Source organism: Ursus americanus, chromosome 24 (genome assembly GCF_024610735.1).
Source record: "Ursus americanus isolate L20-20 chromosome 24, mUrsAme1.1.p, whole genome shotgun sequence".
Lineage (NCBI taxonomy): Eukaryota > Metazoa > Chordata > Mammalia > Carnivora > Ursidae > Ursus > Ursus americanus.
In genome coordinates, this window is record NC_142150.1 from 7,031,927 (window position 1) to 7,052,246 (window position 20,320).

The 20,320-nt window shown below is 53.7% G+C and overlaps 2 protein-coding genes across 3 annotated transcripts in view; one reads left to right on the plus strand and one right to left on the minus strand.

Annotated features, from left to right (window-relative positions):
- The window catches only part of USH1C (USH1 protein network component harmonin), a 45,662-nt gene extending 37,135 nt beyond the window's left edge, over positions 1–8,527 (minus strand). For both annotated transcript variants that reach the window (XM_045796607.2, XM_087855333.1), the window contains exons 1-2: positions 8,380–8,527; positions 930–997 (exon numbers count right to left, since the gene is read on the minus strand). In XM_045796607.2, coding sequence (XP_045652563.1) covers positions 930–997; positions 8,380–8,415 — 104 coding nt within the window. In that variant the 5' untranslated portion in view covers positions 8,416–8,527. The remainder of the gene's footprint in view (positions 1–929; positions 998–8,379) is intronic.
- Positions 8,528–10,684: 2,157 nt separating this feature from the next.
- Positions 10,685–20,320, plus strand: part of OTOG (otogelin) — a 95,030-nt gene continuing 85,394 nt past the window's right edge. The window contains exons 1-7 of the mRNA XM_045796465.2: positions 10,685–10,796; positions 11,228–11,285; positions 11,451–11,511; positions 14,988–15,063; positions 16,726–16,818; positions 16,970–17,124; positions 19,338–19,456. Coding sequence (XP_045652421.2) covers positions 10,685–10,796; positions 11,228–11,285; positions 11,451–11,511; positions 14,988–15,063; positions 16,726–16,818; positions 16,970–17,124; positions 19,338–19,456 — 674 coding nt within the window. The remainder of the gene's footprint in view (positions 10,797–11,227; positions 11,286–11,450; positions 11,512–14,987; positions 15,064–16,725; positions 16,819–16,969; positions 17,125–19,337; positions 19,457–20,320) is intronic.

Sequence of the window (20,320 nt, forward strand, 5' to 3'; positions counted from 1 at the left end):
CACCGACCTGCTCATGCTCGTCTAATATTTTCTAAACCTAAGTCACTCCCCTTCTCAAAACCCTTCAAGGGCTCCCCACTGCCTAGAGGCCACACTCCATGCTCCTCGGGAGGCTCAGGGCCTCCATGACCTGCCTCTTCGGAGCTGCTCCAGGCTCATGGCTGTTTACGGTCTCTGTGTGCCCCGAGTTCTACTCCCCCAGATTACTTGTCACTTCCCCTTTGCATCCTGTGCTTTCATGTCTCTGCACCTGTGCTCATACTGACCCCTCAGCCTGGAATGTCCTTCTCTGATATTTCCACCTATCACGCCTTCTTGGTCCTCCCCCCACGATTAGAAGCAAAACTCCTTTCTTCACATCTGGCTTCTAGTTCCCCTTAGCAGTTATCTTTACTGCAACTTCTATCAGAGTTCTTGGTGTTTGTAGAGTCTGGCTACTCCCCCACTCGACCACAAGTTACTTGCAGAAAGAAAGGAGATCTTATTCATTTCCAGACTCTGCATGGTGCCCAGCAAGTGGCAGGAGCTTATAAACATATGCTGACCCAATACAGAGGCAGGAGAACGACAAGAGGCCCATCGGACGTGCGGCTGGGGCAGCTGGCATTTCTTGTTCCGTCTCACCAATCACATTCTAGGGAACCTATCCGGATGCTTGACAGCCTCCCCCATCGGAATACGAGCAGCCTGAGGGCAGCGACCAGGCCGACTTGTTCACTCGTGCACCCTCAGCTCCAAGCACACAGCGCACACAGAGTGTTAGAGTCGGTATTTGCTAAGTCAAGAGAACAGCGTGTCCGTTTCAATCCAGGAGCACTGAGCATCTGCCCCCTCCCAGAGCTCCCCAGGATGGGCCGGGGGGTTCCCCTGTCTCAGCACAACCCATCCCTCCCTAGAGATGGAGGTACCCAGGGGTCCCGCACACTTACTGGTGATACATCCGCAGCACGTCGTACAGATAGTCCTTCTCTGCATCGTTTTCAATCAGAAAGTCCACCTAGAAAACCCGGGGGCAGAATTCTAGCCCCAGGCCCAGCACGCCCATAGCAGACCCCAGGGAGGGGGAGGCCACCGCCACTCTCCCCGCAGCGTCTCCACAGGGCTGGGGCTGGGGCTGTGAGAGGAGGGCAGCCAGGGGCCAGGCTGGTCCTCGGACCCCAGCAGCCACATGCAGATCACCCCGACAGGAGTACCTGTGCCCATCCAGACGTGGCCAAGCTGACCCTCACCCCCAGGTATCCGTACATTCATACGCACACACGTGCCCCTCCCCATGACAGTGATGCAGCCCCGTGACAGCAGTGCTGCCGCTCACCCCCGTGGCCATGTCACCAGCGTCTACAGTGGCCGTGCCAGGGTCAGCTCCCCGGTCTGGAAGAAGCCCGTTGTCTTACCTGATGGTGGCTATAGTGCCGGATAACTGCTTTCAGAAAGGATTTGGGCCACTCGATCAGATAGCACATCCCACCTGCCAGAAGCCCCCTACCGTCCTCTGTGTCACCAATGTGGGGGGCAACTCTGCCCTGGCCTAGGCTGGGTTGGCCCCGACTTCTGCCCACTAGTCAGCCTCCTGGCCACTCCTTCACCTCTCCAGGCTCCTTCAGTCCCCCTCCCCCCCAGGGGAAGAGTCAAGTTACATCATTTCAAGTTTGCTGACGTCAATGGCTGGGACTCCAAGGTCAGGGTCAGGAGCTGTTTCATTAGCACCTCAATCCCAGGGGAACGGGATGGGTGGAAGCCCCGAATTCCACTCCCTGGGACGTGCAGTGTGAATCTCTACACGCCATATGCTTGGCTGTCTCTTTAACTCAAGACTGAGTAAGAGGGCAAGAAGAGCCTCAGGCTGGGAGGCGGGTAAGGAGGCTCTGAGCTGCACATGGTCAGGAAAGACTACGAGACAGGGCTCGGACTCCCCTTAAATGAAGTTCAGGTGCGAGGAGGCAGGGCGGTCTTGCATGAGTCTGTGACCCACTCTTTTATGATCAGCCAGAACCAACTAAGAGGGACAGATCCAGGGAGCTGTGGCAGACGTGTGCTGAGGAGTGTGGGGAAGGTGGTGACCCAGGGCTGAGCCAAGAGGACAGAGGAAGGCTGCAGACAGAGTAGCTGGAGTGCGTCCATCATTCGGCAGACACCGCTGGGCACTGTGCGCCTCTGCGCGGCACGGTGATGTTGAAGACCTACTGTGTGCCAGGTGCTTCACACTGAGCGCCAGGAATCAGGGGAACGGCACAAAGCACCCTAGCGCAGGCGGTCCCTGCAGCCAGTCCTTGGACAGCTCCTTGTTCGCTCATTCAGGCCATACTCTCCCTTACTGACTGCCAGCTGTGTCTGAGGAACTCGACGTGAATTATCTTGAGCCTTCCGACAAACCTCTGACGTGCACGGGCATTATCGTCCCCAGCGACAGATGAGGAAAGACGGGCCCGAAGAAGCAGCAGAGCTGAGACTCTAACTCCTGCCCACTGGCTCCAAAACCCCTGCCTTTTTTCTAACCACCACGTAGTATCCACTTACCAGATATAACTTTTTGTATGCGTTTGTCTAATACACATTTATGGAGCACCTACTGTGTGCAAGACACTGTATCTTCTTTTTCTAATTTAAAAAGCTTTTCCTTTCCAGGGTAGCTGGGGGGCTCAGTTGGTTAGGCATCTGCCTTTGGCTCAGGTCATGATCCTGGGATGGAGCCCCCACTCATCCTGCCCCCCACTCCCGCTTGTGCTCTCTCTCTCTCTCTCTCTCTCTCTCTCTCGCACGCTATCTCTCAAATAAATAAATAAAATCTTAAAAAAAAAAAAAAGCTTTTCCTTTCCTTGGATGTCTCTTGATATGCGCACAGAAATCCTAAAGGAGCCCACCACCTACGAAGACTTTATCATCTCAATGCCTCCTTCCCCACCCACCCTGTGTCTGTCCCCTCCGTCCCACAGCTGCATTCTCTGGCTGATGGTCAACCGTCTCTCTGCCATCAGTCTGTATGGTGGGGGGTAGGGGGGTGCAGGCCCCTTGTCTGGGGTACTTAAGGTAAATTCTGGGTTTAGCAACTTGGGCCCTTTCCAGCCTCATTTCCCAGCATTCCTCCATATGGACTGGCCCTTCAGGACAGCTGTGCAGGGGAAGCAAACAGCATTCAGCTCGAGCAAATACAAGTCCACGTGTGCACCCAGCCAACAAGTGAGAAAGGGAGCAAGAACGAATTGAATAATGCATGTTGTTCCGCTCGAGGAACATCTGCCCTCCTCAGGCTGTTGTGGGGATTAAACAAGTGAATATATACGAAGCACTTCCACAGTGCCCAGGGCTCCAAGACGTCAAGGGCTGGGAAATACGTGCCGCATCTCTTCCTTTGGGCCCCCAGGACCCACTCTGCAGCCTGCTCCGTGCTGCCCTGTGTCCCGGGAGGCTTGGCCTGGGCTCCCTGCCCTGACACCCGGCTGGTGGTGACAGGGCCTGAGGAGAAAGGAAATGGGGCTCCAATTCCCCAGCTCGCTCTCTGCTGGCTCACCTTACATGCAGGTCGGAGCTCCTCTCTGCAGCCGTGGCTCTCCCCTGTTCTGGGGGCCCCCCTTCCTTTGCCCCTTCAGGAGCACCCGGCCCCCTTCTGCTGCCCCCAGGCCCTGTTAGCACACCTTGCTGGCTCACGTGTCCCTGCCCTTCATAAAACTCTCTTCAGTTTCCCATTTGGATGAGCCGCATGCTGCTTCGAGCCCGGCTGCTGTGAAACACGGGCTCTCAGCGGTGGTGGAGCCAGCAGCATCTTCTCTCTGTGAACTCTTCCTTCACCATCAAGACACCTCAAACATCAGCTCTCCTTGGCCAACCTTCGCTCACACTCCCCCAAAAACCTGTCCTGTCATTCTCTGTGCACGAGACACCACTTTCTTCTCACCTCTGCCATGGCACTGGCCGAGCTGTGTCGTACATTCTCTCTTTCCTCTCCCGTCTGCCCAGACCCAGGCCTGGGAGGAGTGCGCAGGGGGAGGGCAACAAGCCCCTTCCCCGTCTGGAAGCCCCTGTACCTCTCTGTGCTTCATTTTCCTCGTCTGTAAAATGGGGAGGAAAGTCCCTGTTTCATAGGATTTCATCCTTCTATGAGGGATTAATCATTGTTTTTTTTTTATTATTCATTGAGTTAATAATCATTAAATGCTTGGCACAGTGCCTGGCAAATAGTAAGTTCTCAGTGTTTGTTTAGTTTTATTTAACTAAATGAGTGAGTGAGAATAAATGACTACAGATCCTATATTCTCAGCAGCTGGCGGACCCTGGGCCCTCCGTAAATGTTGGTGGGATGAATGGATCCAGCCACACTTCTTCCCAGGCCTTCACAGCATGCATCCTGGGTAGTACTAGTTATACCTGACTCTTGTTTTATTATTCTTCATCTTTTCAAGACACTTGTGTCCTGCTAGCTAGTTGGTGGCATTTGACCCAGTGCTTGGCACAGCTGATCGTGCCCTCCTTGCCCTGCTTCTCCTACCTCACTTGCGGTTCCTTCTCCTCGTTCTCTCCCCTAAAGGTTGGGGTGCTCTGGCCCTGTTCTGGGCCTTCTCTTCCTCTGCACCATGTCCCTAAGTGGCCTCATCCATCTCGAGGTTGAACTACCACTTATTCCTCAGGGACTCAGTGAGGCTCCAGCCCAGGCCTCTCCCTACCATCTTCAGACTCCCACAGCTACTGGCTTCTTACTCACCTCTCTACTTAATGGTTGAACAGGCATCTCAAACTTAAAACATTCAAAATGGAGCTCTTGGTTTCCGCCAGCTCTCCTCCCCACCAACCTGCTCCTCCCAAAATGGAGACTCCCTCTTGATGCCTCTCTCTCCACACCCACAGATACCCATCAGCAGAGCCCGTCAGATCTACCTTTTCTTGTGTTCTGTAACTGCCCCTCATGTTGCTCCAAGCCCCCACCTCTGGCCTGGGCTGCTGCAGGAGCCTCCTGTCTGGGGTCTGCCTTCTGCTCCTGGTCCCCTCAGTCTGCTCTCTACCAGCACTCAGAACCATCACTTTTAAACGTAAAGCAGTCATGTCACTCCCCTGCTGGCTTCCCATCACTCTGAAAACCCAAAGTCCTGACCAATGCCTTCGAGGCCCCGGCCCCACTCTCATCCATCCCCCATTACTCTTCAATCCGTAATTCCTCTCAGAAACACCATCCTATCTGCTGTTCCTAAAGCAGGGCCTTTCTACTTATTGTTCTCTCTTCTTGGAATGTTCCTCCATATATATCCCCATGGCTCCTTCCCTCACTTCTTTCTCGATGTCTGTTCGAATATCAGCTCTTCAGCGAGACCTTCCTGACCACCATCTGGTTGCCCTCTATCTTCTCATCCCAGTTTATTTTTTCAGAGCATTTGTCACTACTTTGCATTATATGATACTTGTGTTGGTTTACTTGTTAACTGTCTGTCTTCCCCACTCAGGAGCCAGGGACTTTGTTCTACTATTCAATGGTTACAATACTGTCCGGGCGGATCTTAGGAGCTCAGTCAATGTTTATTACAAGCATGCAGGATTAGCAAAAACACTGGGAGGCAGGGGCTCTTTCTGATCTCCTTATTTATCTCCTCTTCCCACCCCCAAGTGCCTGGCCTCGGGCATGGTACACTACAGAGATCCATAAATGCATGATTGCTGACCAGGCAATACGAGCTTTTTTAAGCAAATGTGTAACCAAGTTCCTGCCGCGTGCAGGTGAAGTGAGCACAGGGGGAGCCTTCTTTTGAAAATCTGGTTCTTCAGGGAAGAGGCTTAGTCTCTGCTGCTCCCCTCCCTGCTCCTCGGTATCCATCCAAGGCTGTTGCTGGGAAGGGCTTGCAAGTGCTGCTGATGTCCTTGGGAAACTGCATAAGCGCAGAAGGACAGACTCTGCTCACCGGCCTGGAGCCTGCTGGCTCATCCGACAAGATGCTCTGCAGGTGTCCACTGGTGGCTGTGGACCAAATGGTTACTACAGGTCCAGAGTAGCCAGTCCTTGAATTCCTATTTAGTCCTAACAGCCCAGTGAGGGAAGCACTCTGAACCTCATCTCACAGCGGAGGAAATGAGAGCTCAGAGAGATTAAATGACTTGCCCAAGGTCTCACTGGCAGTGAATGGCAGGGCTGAGATTTGACCCCAGTTCTGCCTAGCTCCAGGTAACAGACAACAGCAATGGACATTTGTTGAGGACTCCCTAAACACCAGGGTCCACTTAAACTCCCTACGCGTATCTAGACCTCATCCAAGCCTCACCAGAACCTTACTAGCTAAATATTATTGTTATCATTTAACGAATCAAAGAACAGAGGCTAATAACTTGCTCAAGGCCACACAGCATGTTCCACGACAATATGCCATTTGTCATGCTACCTCCAACAATGAAAGATTTAGGTTACAAACCATTCCCCAGAGTATATGTGCCCTGTAATGCTAAACAAGGGACAGCTAGAAAGCAATCAACAGGAGCTGTATATTTCACCCAGTATGGCTGTGTGCCCCCATCTGTATCCTCTGCTGCTTTGTCCTCTCTCCCCAGTCCTAGATGATCTCCAACCTGGGAGGGCAAGGCTGCTGCTGTCTCGGAAGCAGCAGGGCACAAAGTCCAACCCCGGGGCCTTGCCCAGCCTGATGTCTGCCCCGCCTGCACACACAGGGACATAAATAGGTAATGACTCTTGTCATGAGGAAGAGCGTGGCAGTAGAAATACAGAGGCCTGAGGCCCATTGGAGCCTGCAGGGCCTGGAGAAGAGAAACAGAGGCTAACTCCAGGGCCCCCGGACACCAGGGACCAGGGACCCCAGAGGTAATTCTCGAAAAAGAGGCAAAGACTAGTACCCACAGGGAAAAGGCAAAAGAGGACCTGATGTTACTTTCTGCCCAGGGGCAGGAAACTGAAATTCAAGCCTGAATCTTGGGGGAGGGGATGGGGAGGTCGTGTTCCTTCAAAGTGGGTTGCCTGAAATCTACACTCACCAAATGCCCTCAGCAGCTGAAATTTCTCAGCTCATGTCCCCGCACCGGTGGACACTATCTCTTGATTCCCTTGCTATTCACCCCAAACTCCTGTGGAACTTCTGGCTACCTCTCACTCTTAGACTACCCAAGGCCTCTTTTTTTAGGACACTTCTGCAGGTATGAGCTTCCCCCTTTGTACCCTACCAAACCTTGACCCCCAACACTCAGCACCCAGCCATGGATAATTATTAGTGTAAGGTCTGCCGCCCACCTGCCCAGTAATCAATTTGAGGACACAGACGATTTCTAGCACAAGAGTAGGTACTCAAAATACATTTATTAGACGAATGATTGCCCCGTGACCCTAAGCTTTTGTGGCCCCCACATTGGCTGGCTACTCTGGCTCCCCTGGGTTCCCTCTGTGGGGAGAGAGGGGTTAAGCACCCTGACCTTGCCTACCTGAACTCTACCCCCTCAGGCTTCATAAGAGGTTTGGCTTGTCTAAACGCCAAAGACACTGCTAAAAAAAAGTCTAAAGACACTGCTCCTCTGGGCAATGTGAGGGTGTCAGGGCACCCAGTCACCTATCCCTCAGGCAGCCTGTGGGTAGCTCTAGAAACCCCTGGCTTCACCCTTGGGCTCTGAAGCATCATGAGTCCTGGTGGGGAGGTCCACTGGGTTACCTCCAATGGTCCTCTCTGGCCTCAGGGCCTCAGCAGCTCCTGCACAGCTCTGGAAACAGTTCTGGAAACATCCTGGGTGAAATCCAGTAGCTTTCAATGAGGGCCTCTGAGAATCCTGGACCATCCCTAAGGTCCCTTATTGGGACACACCAGGGGTGATGTGGCTCTGTCTGAAGACTCTGTCTGACTCTCCCTACTTCCTCCCTTCCTCCCACTGCCCTCTGGTCAGCACCAGTTCCTCAGCTGCTTCTCAGGCCCTAAGAAATGCCCTGAAGCAGGGAGGGGGCTCCCGAAATTGCTTCTAACTCGTTTTTTTGAAGTCAAAGTACAGAGGGAGGCAACCAGTTTCCCTTCCCACCAATCCCCACCTCTCAGACACTGTCCCATACCCTCTCCATATGCTCCAATGGCCCTGAGCTTGGGGCGTGTCAGAGAAGCGTCCTGTCTCAGGCCAAGGCCGGAAGGCATTCCAACCCCAGGGAAGTCCCAGCCCTGGAAGGCGGAAGGAGAAAGGACACTTTCTGAAGATCGGTTTATGGGTTCCTACACCTGGAGTCGTAGTGTCCCCTCCCTTATTTTACTCGGTACCCCTGCTGGAAACCAAACCACCCTCAGAGATCCTAGTCCATCCACAGCCCTAAGCCTCCCCCCTCCCCCCGCAAAAGGGAGGGTCGGCGCGGGGTATGTCCATCCCCCACCACCCTGTCAGGACTCCAGGGTCCTGAACGCTTTAGGGGTCCCTAGCAGCTCTGACCTTGTGCCGGAATTCTCGAGCCACCTTCCGGTCCATGGCTGGGTCAGATCGAGCCGCGTCGCTACACAACTCGCTACTTTGGATACCCGGCAGCCCCAAGCCGGCAGCAGCCGCAACAGAGATCCGCCGGCCCGGGGAGCAGTGGGGCGGGGCCTGAGCGCGGTGGGGGCGGGGCCTGGGCGGGGCTGGCGGGAGGTCCGAGACACCTGTCCTGCAACTTGTCACCTCCCACCGACAACCCCGGCGCAAAGGTCCTGGAGTGTGTGTATGTGGTGGTGGCGGCGGTGGCGGTGATTGGACTCGAGTCCGGCGCTCTCCTTGGAATGATCCCCAAACACAAACGGTTGAGGGAGAGGATCTTGGGAGGCGTGGGCAGGAGGTTTGGGACTTTCTCATGGAGGTCGGAATACTTTTTTGAGGAGGTCCTGAGATTCTCACAAAGGTGGGTAGGGATAACCTACGGACACGCAAATAGAAGCGCATTTGCGCGCTCCTGCGGTTTTCACCCCTGCCAGGCATCTCACCTCCGCGGCCATCCTACAACGGCCTCCTCCGCGGGCCTGTTCCCAGTCGGAAGAAGTCTTTGATCTGGGGCTGGGTCTTATGCAGCTCACAGAGGCCTGAACCAGTGGGTGGTAGGCACTGTCCCTTCTGAACCGACTTCCCCTCCCACCTCCCTAGATCAGCCCCACTTCAAACACACACACACACACACACACACACACGAATGAATGCACGCACGCGTGCGCGCACACACACACACTCACTGAGGCGTGGAAGGGCCTGGCAGGGACATCCTGATTTACTGCTGACCTTTACCCAGGGCCCAGACCCCATGTGATTCATTTGATTCAATTCAACCGAAGTTTGTTCAACTCCTAGGTCTAGTGCTGGTGTGTGCAGACAATGAGGAACCAAGCCTGGGACAGACTGAGAAGGAAGAGGGGGTCAGGAGAGGGGTGATAAAAACAGGCGTGAATAGGAGAGAGTGGGGACCTTTAATCATGGAGCTGGTGCCTGGATTCAATCCAGGGTGGAGGCCTGACCTGTTTGCAACATGTCAGGGGGCAGGGGACAGGGAGGTGGACAGCAACCCAAAATAGTGAACCACTTACAATTGTAATTTCAGGGACACCTAAAGACCCCCGTCCTTTTCATCTTATCCCTAATAGCTGCAGTTTTGCCAACAGACTTATTCTTATTAGTACTCAATTATTGCCTAGTTTAGGATATAAATCCTTCCTGGAGAAGAACCTTGAAATATTACCCATGTTCTCACCTTAATATTAACTAGTTAAGTCAGAGATAAAAGGGGGAAGACTTGTGGGATTTTCAAAGGTCCGGGAAAGACACTCAAAATATATTCCCCTCCAGCTTACTTTGTTGATTCTCTACATCTCTTAACTAAGTCATATCTGTTATTTCCTAGTTACGGTCCAGGCAGAGGGGCAAATGGCCTTACAAGGGAAATGCAGTTCACTAGCCACCTCAATCCTTTTCCATGACCAGCAACCCCACAGACTCTCTCCTTCTTTAAATGCTTCTCCTCCCGGGGCGCCTGGGTGGCTCAGTCGGTTAAGCGTCTACCTTCGGCTCAGGTCATAATCTCGGGGTCCTGGGAGTGTGACACACTTCTGTCATTCAGTAAACACTTTCTGAGCTGGGGCCTGAGCTAGTGCTGGTCATACAGAGGACTAAGTCACAATCCACTCCCTAGAGGTGCTCAAAACTGGATGTAACGTAGGGCCTTGGCGCCTTGGAAGCTGTAGTGGTGAGGGGTGGGAGCACAGGCCAGGATTCTGCAGGCTTGAGCCTTGGTTCTGCCACTGACAACTGGCCACCGAGTGGCATGTCCCAGGGCCCCTGTGAAAGGAGAGTGGAAGACCAGACTCACACAGCATCTTGCGTGTCTGGTGAAAGGGCCTTCCAAGCAAGACCCAGGCTTCTAAGCTGGGGATCTTTGAGGAGTAAGGGATGTTGGGGGCTGCATGGCCACCTCCTTGCTCCCCCAGGGTACTTAGGGTCCAGTGATCTGAATCCAGCCCCCTCTAGGTAGGGGCGGCCAGGGGTCTAGCAGGACAAAGGCTGGGCCACTGTCTGGCGCCTAAGTTATGGTAATGAGTTGGGCAGTCCTGTCCCTCTAGCTCGGGGAGGAGCCAAGCACCTAGGAGGAGGAGCTGAAGGAGCCCTGGGGCCAGAGAGCGAAAGGGACCACGGCCACCGAGTGGAGGTGTGACCCTGCCTTCACAGGGACAGGCACTAGGGCCCAGCCCTGCGCTCAGGCTTCCCAGTTTCTGTGCGCCCCATGGGGTCCCTGGCCCCGTGCACCCCCACGCCGGCGCTCTGCCTGCTACTGGCCTGCGTCTGGCTGCCCCGGGGTGAGCCTGCGGACCAGTCCCTGCGGGTGCAGTCTCTCGGTGAGAAGGATGTGGACTAGGGGAGACTGGGGGCTGGGGGGATGTTTAGGGGAACGGGTGGGGCAGGTTCTAGAGAGGGAGGAAAAAGAAGTTTAAGGGAGGGCACGGCGACGGCCAAGGAGAGGGTCAGAGGAGGGCGCCGAAGGAAAAAGAGTCCAGCGACAGCGGCGGGAATGGGTAACAAGCTAGGCAGGATGGAAGAGACCCAAGGTGGGGAGTTAGAGAGAACTGGGGACAAAGAGTAGGAGAAAAGAGGGAGACCGCTGTTGGAGAGGTCGCCAGAGAGGGGGAGAACAGACTGAAGTCTGTAGGGAGAGAGAACGGTGGGGGGGGGCAGGGGTTTGAAGAAGAGGCTTCCTAGCAGGTGGGGGCAGGTGGTGGGCGAGCCAACAAAGGGAGGCCTGGCTTGAGCGGAGAGCAATCCTCCCCAGGCGCAGCACCCACAGCCCAGGGCCATGGAGAGCAGCCTGAGCCAGCCCAGGAGCCCAGGTGAGCAAGGGCAAGCTTGTGGCTGCCCCGCCCGCACCTCCCATCTTTATTTCTGGTGTGGATGACCCCAGGGTTTTAGCACAGAGGGTGGGGTGCACTTGGGGTGGTGGGGAGGCATGGCCCATTCCTATCCCCTCCCCCATGTTAGGTTTGTTTCTCATCTAGCCACAGACATCAGGAGGTGCCCCTCACCATAGAGGATGCTACGACAGTGATGGGAAGCCAGGTAAGAGGACACCTGGAAGGCGGGCATCACTGGGCAGGGGCTTATTTCTGTCTGGGACTGGGGCTGGCTGGGAGCTCGGCAGGTTGCAGGAAGGTTGTCTCTGCGGTTATTTGAAAGGGAATAGTGTTCCCAGTATATGTCTGAAGTATGCAAATTCACGGGGCACTTGTATTCCCACTTAACTGATCTCTTGAGACCTTGTAGTTGGTTCAGTTTGTTTTCGTTTTGTTTTATTTGGAGAGGAGGGCACTGAGAAGCCATCAGGGCACAGCTGAACTCTCCCGTGCCCTGGGGTTAAGCATAAAGGTGAGGCTTTAGGCAAGTGAAGTTCTCTCTTACCTGCCTGGTCTAGGAAGGTACAAAACCCCGTAAGAGGCCCCACTCCAGCAAGGATGCCTTGAGAAGAGAGACGAAAATTGGGCCACTTGGTGGGGTTTGGGAGGAAGAGCTGGTTGGGAAGGAGAGCCTCAAACTATTATCCTCTGAGTCCACACCACCCCTTGTTGCCCACACTCCTGGGGTCCTCCCTGCTGTCAGGAGAGGGGGTAGTTTGTTTTCTCCCTTTGCCAAATTTCTCTGGTCTTTGGATCGGGTGACTTGAGCTCTCTTTCCAGTCGTGTCCTGCATTTCCCTTGTCTGCAACCGCAGACACGTTACAAATCTGGCCTACCCACAGCCAGATCCCCCAGAACATCTCGAACCTCAACTCATGCACCCTGGCCCTAAGGATCAGCTCTGGGCAGCTCCTTGTGCCAGCAGGTTGGGGAGTATCATTTATAATAGGAAACAATGTGCTCCAAATACCTGCCTTTTGGAAATAGGTATGAAGACCCCAAGACAGGAGGAGAAAATGCTGATTCTGGAAGGGGTGGATTACCTAGGCTTCTGATTTCTTGTTTGTCCACTTTTTCAGGCAGGCCTGAAGTTTTAGAATCATAGTCAGATACAGTTTGAGTTGAAAGATAATGTTATTTTTTTTAAGATTTATGTATTTATTCGAGAGAGAAGGTGGGGGAGGGCAGAGGGAGAGGGAGAGAAGCAGACAGCCTGCCATGCGGCTCTGTCATCACAACCGTGAGATCATGACCTGAGCCGAAATCAAGAGTCAGACGCCTAACTGACCGAACCACCCAGGTGCCCCGTTACTCTTTATATATGATGAAATCAAGGCAGGTGGGTGACCTGTAGGGGCCCCAAGGAAGCAGGTGAAATAAGCCAACCTGTTGCCCCACAACATAAATGCCCCATAGAACTCCAGGAATCTCTGTGTTTTAGTGGAAAATAACCCTTAGCCAAGCACCTCATTCCCCTTGTAGGTTTCCTTCCTTGCTGGATTCCAGGGTAGGCCTCCCTCCCTTTTCCTTGGGGAAGCGTCTGGACCAGACGACCCCAGTAGGTTTCTCACATTACTCCTTAGAGCAAATAAGGGGTTGGAATGGCCTTCCTTTAAAGCCACTGGAGCGTGGAGGAATGAGGTCATTAGCTAGAAAGTGAACCTGGGGATCCTTCCAGGGCTTCTCCCCAGAATAACCTCACGGGTAATGGTGGGGGTCCCAGACCAGCCGCTAACCAACCTACATTTCGGTGCTGCCACATTCCTGTAGAGCACAGCCATTCCCAGAGAATTGATGCTATAGACCAGGATGGGGGACAAATGCAGTGTTATCTAATTTCACTGAAATTTAGCATTTCCTTTAATTACGCCGGCAGGCTACAAACCACAATACAGCAGTAGCAGTGTCTGTGACTGTCACCAGGAGAAGTCACAGACATTGTCCTATCACCTTATACTTGGTGGTATTTCCAGATCTCATTTATACTCACTACCTCAAAACTCTGGCAGTGATAAGACCTGCTGCTAGATCTTACTATTTAATGTAGTGATAGACAAGCACAAATATTACTAAATCACACATTTTTATAAAATATTTTCATAACTATATTGCAGTATAACTGATGTCTTTTGTCATCTTATGTTTTATTTTAAGTATTTATACATAACATTCTGACAATGGGGCCATAGGCTTCGCTTGATTATCCGAGGTTCTTGGCATTGAAATGGCTAAAAACTTCTGATCTAAACTGAAGATGAATCATTTGGGCAGGATTTAAAAACTTCTGCAGAGAACGGCCTCGATTCCGCAGCACCATCTTGCCCTCATTAACACCGATCTCAGAAGCCACATCTGAGGTGGGGGCGAGGAGTGGAGAGACACAAAGACTAGGTTTCCTTAAGAGCTCTTTGGGGCCTGTGGGATGTGAGGTGGTAGTTTTCCCGTGGTCTCTGAGGCCCCGAGAGATCGATTACGACCAGGGTGGGAAGCCTGACTCCTGGGGCTCAGGCTGGGTATGCAAGTTAAGGGGAACCAGGGAGGACCCAGGAACCAGAGGCCAAAGTGGGACAAGGTCCAGGTAGTGACCTCTCAGGGGTCAGCAGGACAGTGAAAAGGGAGGCAGTGAGTGCCCAGGGATGAGGCAGAGAGATTGGGCCCGCCAAGGAGGGGCAAAGATCTGAGACTGGGCTCCAGGGACCAAGGGTTCTGAATCCTCTCCATGTTCCAAGTCCTTGGCTGGAGGCTGGAGATTCTGCCCGAGGATGCAGTGATGATAGGGAGGGAGGAAGACACGCGAGACAGATACCCACAGTGTGGTTGGTGCCTTGTTGGCCCTGTGAACAAGAACATAAGCTCCCTGAGGGCTGGGACTTTGTCCTGTTCACACTGGGAAGCTGTATAAATGGGGAGGCCAGGGCTCTGAGTGGGGAGGAGTTTGCCGTGACCGATGACATGAGCCACCTCAGACTAGGGTCCTGAGAGGTCGGGTATCCAAGTCAGCTAACTGTGCGGTGACTGGGCACACCTGATGTTCAGGACAGTTCTAACTTCAGATGGTTTATATGAAGACACCACTTGTTGGGATTTCTGGTCTGGAAGATAGGATTTCTCAGCTCACTTTGCCTATGTCCTCCTCAGATTTGTGGTATCAGGGAGAGTCCTGGCTTGGAGCTGAGTTCTGAGGACCATGGGTGGTGACCTGTGAGGAAGGTTGGGGTGGAAGATTGGGTGAGATGTTCCCCTGCCTTGGGGCAAGGGCCTGCCTTTGTTTCCTAGGCCTGCCTCGTGTGGTTTCTGTGGTGAGGAGGAAACGTATTTATTCTCCAGATAAGGGGGTTTTGTGTTGGGCTGTGGAGGACTCAAAAGTGTACTAGGGAAGGAAGGAGAGAGGGGAGGCTAGGGTGAGCATGGGGAGCATGGAGGGGAGGGAATGTGTTCAGGCCACCAAGATGCCACTTTGGAGGGTAGAAACCAGCCTTCACTCCTTTAGGGCAGGCCTGAAAATTCTCCCAGACCTCTCAGAGGTGGGCCTGGGGAGGTGGAGTGGCTGGGGGCCTCCCTCCTCCAGGTGATAGACAGGAAGGGCCATGACCTTTAGGAAGTCCCTCCCTGACCGTGTTCTCTCCCTTCTGTCTTTAAAAGGAGGCTGAAGTCCTGGACTCCGTGGCTATGTCTTCATGGGAAAGGCGGCTCCATCGGGCCAAATGTGCACCATCTTGTAAGTAGCCCCCTCCCTGTGGCCTATGGAAGACCCCTGACCCACAGAGAAGACTGTGAGGACAGGCCAGGCTTCCCTTCGGGCCTCCTGTGACCTCTTTGCCCTGCAAGGGGTCTCTTTCCACCTTCCCCAGCCCTGGCCTCCAACTCTATTTTGCTTTCTCCTTCCTGGCTGAGGAGAGCTTCCTCTCCAGTGTCCTGTTCTTATGACCATGGCCCCATGGCTTTTCCCTCTCACACTGTCTGATGCCAGTGAGATTGGGCTTCCTTGTTTAGTGGTTGTTTTCCCCCTCTACTTCCTCCTGTTCCTGCGGCCTCTCCCCTCACCCTGTCCTGTGTCTGCAGCCTCTCCCCTCACCCTATTCTGTCTGCAGCCTCTCCCCTCACCCTGTTCTGTCTGCGGCCTCTCCCCTCACCCTGTCCTCTGTCTGCAGCCTCTCCCCTCACCCTGTTCTGTCTGCGGCCTCTCCCCTCACCCTGTCCTGTGTCTGCAGCCTCTCCCCTCACCCTGTTCTGTCTGCGGCCTCTCCCCTCACCCTGTTCTGTCTGCGGCCTCTCCCCTCACCCTGTCCTCTGTCTGCGGCCTCTCCCCTCACCCTGTTCTGTCTGCGGCCTCTCCCCTCACCCTGTCCTCTGTCTGCGGCCTCTCCCCTCACCCTGTCCTCTGTCTGCAGCCTCTCCCCTCACCCTGTCCTGTGTCTGCAGCCTCTCCCCTCACCCTGTTCTGTCTGCGGCCTCTCCCCTCACCCTGTTCTGTCTGCGGCCTCTCCCCTCACCCTGTTCTGTCTGCGGCCTCTCCCCTCACCCTGTCCTCTGTCTGCGGCCTCTCCCCTCACCCTGTCCTCTGTCTGCGGCCTCTCCCCTCACCCTGTTCTGTCTGCGGCCTCTCCCCTCACCCTATCCTGTGTCTGCAGCCTCTCCCCTCACCCTGTTCTGTCTGTGGCCTCTCCCCTCACCCTGTCCTCTGTCTGCGGCCTCTCCCCTCACCCTGTCCTGTGTCTGCAGCCTCTCCCCTCACCCTGTTCTGTCTGTGGCCTCTCCCCTCACCCTGTCCTCTGTCTGCGGCCTCTCCCCTCACCCTGTCCTGTGTCCGTGGCCCCTTCTCTTGCATCCAGGTTCCTTCCCTTACCACACTCCACTTTGTCTTCTTGTGCTCTGTGCTCTGTGGCCTTTCTGTCTACTGTACTCTAAATGTGAGGCGTCTCCCCTTCCCTGGGTCATGCTTGAGCCTCTTCCCCTGAGCTTAAGGAGCAGTGAGGAAGAATGGTACTTGAAGATCTCTGGGCAGTCTCCCTACTCACCCCACATGCTCCGTATTCTCAGTCTGCCTTGTCTGGCAGCCAGGAACTTTCAGCGGAGGGAGCTGAAGGCCCAGGTGGGGATGGCCTGGGGGCCATTTGATGCACACTGAGGACAGGTACTCTGAGACCCCACGCCACCTGCCTGTCAGGGAAGGAGCCAGGTAGCCAGGTTTGAGGTACCCTTCTCGTGCCCCCATTAAGGCTAGCTACTGAGGAATGTTGGGGCCACCTGTGGGGGGATCTGACTTCCACGGAGCTCTGGGAAAGCTGAGTCCGGTGCCCTGGTGGGAGGGAGGTGCTGTATCACGGGGTTCTGCCCGTCTTGGCTCAAGGGGGAGGTGCCTTCTGTCTCTCCCCTGCAGACTTGTTCTCCTGCTTCAACGGGGGCGAGTGCGTGTACCCAGCCTTCTGTGACTGCAGACGCTTCAATGCCACCGGGCCACGCTGCCAGATGGGTGCGTCTGAGCTCTCTCCCACCCCTGGGACGGGCCACGGGTACAGGGAGAGCTTGTGGGCCTGAGGCTGGGGGGGTGGGGGGGGCCCTGCTAACCTCTGGCTTGAGGCCCACTGCAGCTGCACAGACAGGCTCTCTTTTCTCTGGCACAGTGTACAATGCCGGCCCTGAGCGGGACAGCATCTGCCGGGCATGGGGACAGCACCACGTGGAGACTTTTGACGGTCTCTACTACTACCACTCTGGGAAGGGCAGCTACACCCTGGTGGGGCGCCATGAGCCTGAGGGGCAGACCTTCTCCATCCAGGTGAGGCTTTCCTTACCCTGCCAATCTAGGAAGGTTCCAGAGCCTATGGAGGTTGTGCTGGCCAGGGCTCTCCTTGTCCGTTGTGGAGCTGGGGCTCCACAGTTCTCTCTCACCCACTCACTCCTGGTTGCCCCTGGCCAGTCATTCGTTTAGTCACTCATCATTAAGTATTAGGTACCTACCTGTACTCTTCCTGGCACAAGGCTTGGTGGTGGCCTTGTGGACAATAACACAAGTGTGGTCTCTGTCCTCGTGGAGCTTACATCTAATGGGGAAAACAGACATCAAATCGAATGAATCATTTCAAGGGCAACTGAGTGCTTCCAAGGAGAGGTGCCAAATGTTAGAAGAGCATGTGATGGAAACCTAACCTTGTTTATTGGGATGGATGATGATCAGGGAAGACTTCCTGGAGGAAGTGAGATTGAAGTTGAGATTTGAAGAATGAATTGGAGTTAACCAAGTGAAGGGTCACAGGGGTGAGGGGTGGGCATGAGAATATTCTAGGTAAAGGGAATTTGGGTGCTAAGGACCTGAGATAACAAAGAGCATTGTGCCTCTGAGAAAATGGTAGAGATCCTGGGTGACTCAGTTCAGGGTTACCTCTTCCAAGAAGCCCTCCCGGATACACTGATCTCTTAAGCTGGCTCAGGGGCTCCTCTCTGTGTAACCAAATCAATGCAAGTTACTGCATTGTTCTATTGTGCATTTCTCTTACAAAGTCTGTTTCCAGGTTGGTCTTCTCTACGGGATAGAAGTTTTCTAGGCAGGGACCATGTCTTTCCATTTGGTGTTCCCAGGACCCAGATTAGTGCTCAGTAAAAGTTTGTCCTAACTACGAACACATGTGTGGGACTCACTGTCAGGTAGATCTGATTTCCGTGCTTACCCCGGGTGTTGAGTGGGGGTCAGTACACCTCTGTCTGGAGAAAAGTCTGCTTGGGGAGCCAGCTCTGCTGAGGGGCATCTTGGTTAGGACTGAGTTAGGGCCAGGGGCTTGGGAGTTTGGGGAGATCCTAATGTTCACTGTCACCCCACTGCCAGCAGGCATGCCCCTCTGTCTCAGGCATAGACCTGCCAACGGGCCACCTGGGGGTCATGGCCTGGATGGGCTGACCAACTCTGCCCTCTCTACCTCGGCATATCACACATCAGGGGTTTTCATGACTGTCATTTCATGATGGATATGTTCTGATTGCTTAGACTGATGGGGTGCCACACATTCATGGATTATGAAATAAACTTAATGAGTTATAACTAGTATCCCCCCCGAAAGAAAGAAAGAGAGGAAGAAAGGAAGAAAGAAATAAACTAAAAATGGAAAATATAATGTGGATTCATTACACATTCATGGGGTAAATACTATTTTGTAAAATTTTTGTTTTATTTATATATTTATATATTTGTATTTCTTACTGTGGGTCATGATCTAAGGTTTGAAAAATTCAATTAGACTGTGGGGTGGCTTTCACGGGCCCCACTTTCCGCTGACGTGACTCCAGCCCGCTTAAACACGTTTAACGGTGATCTAGTGGAAGGGTTTCTACACTGGGAAGAGAAGCATTGCAGACTTTTCCCTAAGCCCTGGGAGCCTCAATTCTCCTCCCTCTCTTGGGTCTTCTGGCTTTGAGGTGTGGGTTCTGTCTGAGGAGAGGGCAGGGGAGTTGTGCACGTGACAGTCAGCACAGGTGTGACACGTGTGCCTGGGTGGGCAGGGAAGGACAAGACTGTGCCTGCCAGGGTCACGGTAGGAGGGTGCGGATAGTGTGTGCACTGAGAGTGCCCAGTGAATCTGTGGGGGGGGGGTGTTCTATGTGTCAGAAGGTGTGAGTGTATACCTTGGCTTTGAATCTGATGGGATAACCTGGATTGCAAAAAACGAAAAATGCAGATATAGGGAGACAGCACGACGTCCTGGAAAGAGCCCTGAAATTTAGCCTTCAGTCTGCATGTGTGTGCGACCTGCATCACTTCAGCTCTCTGAGTATCAGTTGCTTCCTCCGGGAATTACAGATCGTCATTGCTCTGTCCTCCCGTGGGGCTGTGGGGACTGGGGGACATCAAGCATCACAGAGGAAAGGTGCTTGGCATGCAGAGGGCAGGCGATCAGCATTAAGCAGAAGCTCCACGGGGTGTCACGGAGCTCAGAATGGAAGCTCAGGGCCAGCTCTGTGGCAGGAACCCTGCACAGTGGCCTCTGAACCCCCAATCAGGTGCACAACGACCCGCAGTGTGGCTCCTCCCCCTACACCTGCCCCAGGTCTGTCAGCCTCTTCTTTGCGGGGGAGCAGGAGATCCGTCTGGCCAAGGAGGTGACCCACGGAGGCATGAGGTAACTATAGCCCCTGCCCTGAGCTCTCCAGCTCCCTGGCACTGGTGGGGGATGTGAGCACCTTCCTTCTCAAGCCTGAAAAAAACTGTTTTCTGGGGGCGAGCAGCAGAGTTTCCACCATCAGGGCAGGAACATACTGGCAGGCCAGCCGGGTTTCTTGTCATCTGGGTTTGCAGAAAGATGAGTCCCTCAAGATTTTCTGAGACTTTCAGGCCCTGTGGGTTTCTAGAGAGTGGGTATTTGTGCTAATAGCAGAATTTTCCAGATAGTTGAGAGTATACCACTACAAGCATGCTTACTTTTTTTCTTTCACAATTTCGAGGGAAACTTCCTCAATGGATCATACACAGTTCAAGCCTCCCCAGAGTAGATATTGAGCACACTGTCACCTTTTCTGATGACAAAGAGTTATTTGAATGTCACTTATCTTGCTGGGATATCAGGGGCGCCTGGGACCAGAGGAATGAGGACTCTTTGCCCCCACAGCAGATGGCCCAGACGGTGGTTCTTCTGAAATCTTTCTTGTATCGTGTCTTCACTGTCCTTTCCTTCCCTTGCTGTCTGCTGTCGCTTCGCGTTGCTGCTGGGTTGGGGAAAGGAGTTGTCCCACGAGGACCCTTCTCCCGTTCTCATTTCCTGCTTCAGATCTGGAAACTAAGTAACCAAGTTTTCTGGGGCTGAGTGTAAAATTGAAAGCCCAAGGGTTTCTCCTGTGAAGAAAAGATTGGCATATGGATCTTTGGCTACCAGTTTTGGCGGGTTAGACCCTTTTTTCTTTCCTGATTTTCAGGTGGATTGAAAGTTGCCAAATTCCGGACAGGCTAGGAGACCCTGTCCCAGTAAAACTGGGAATGCGATCGGGAC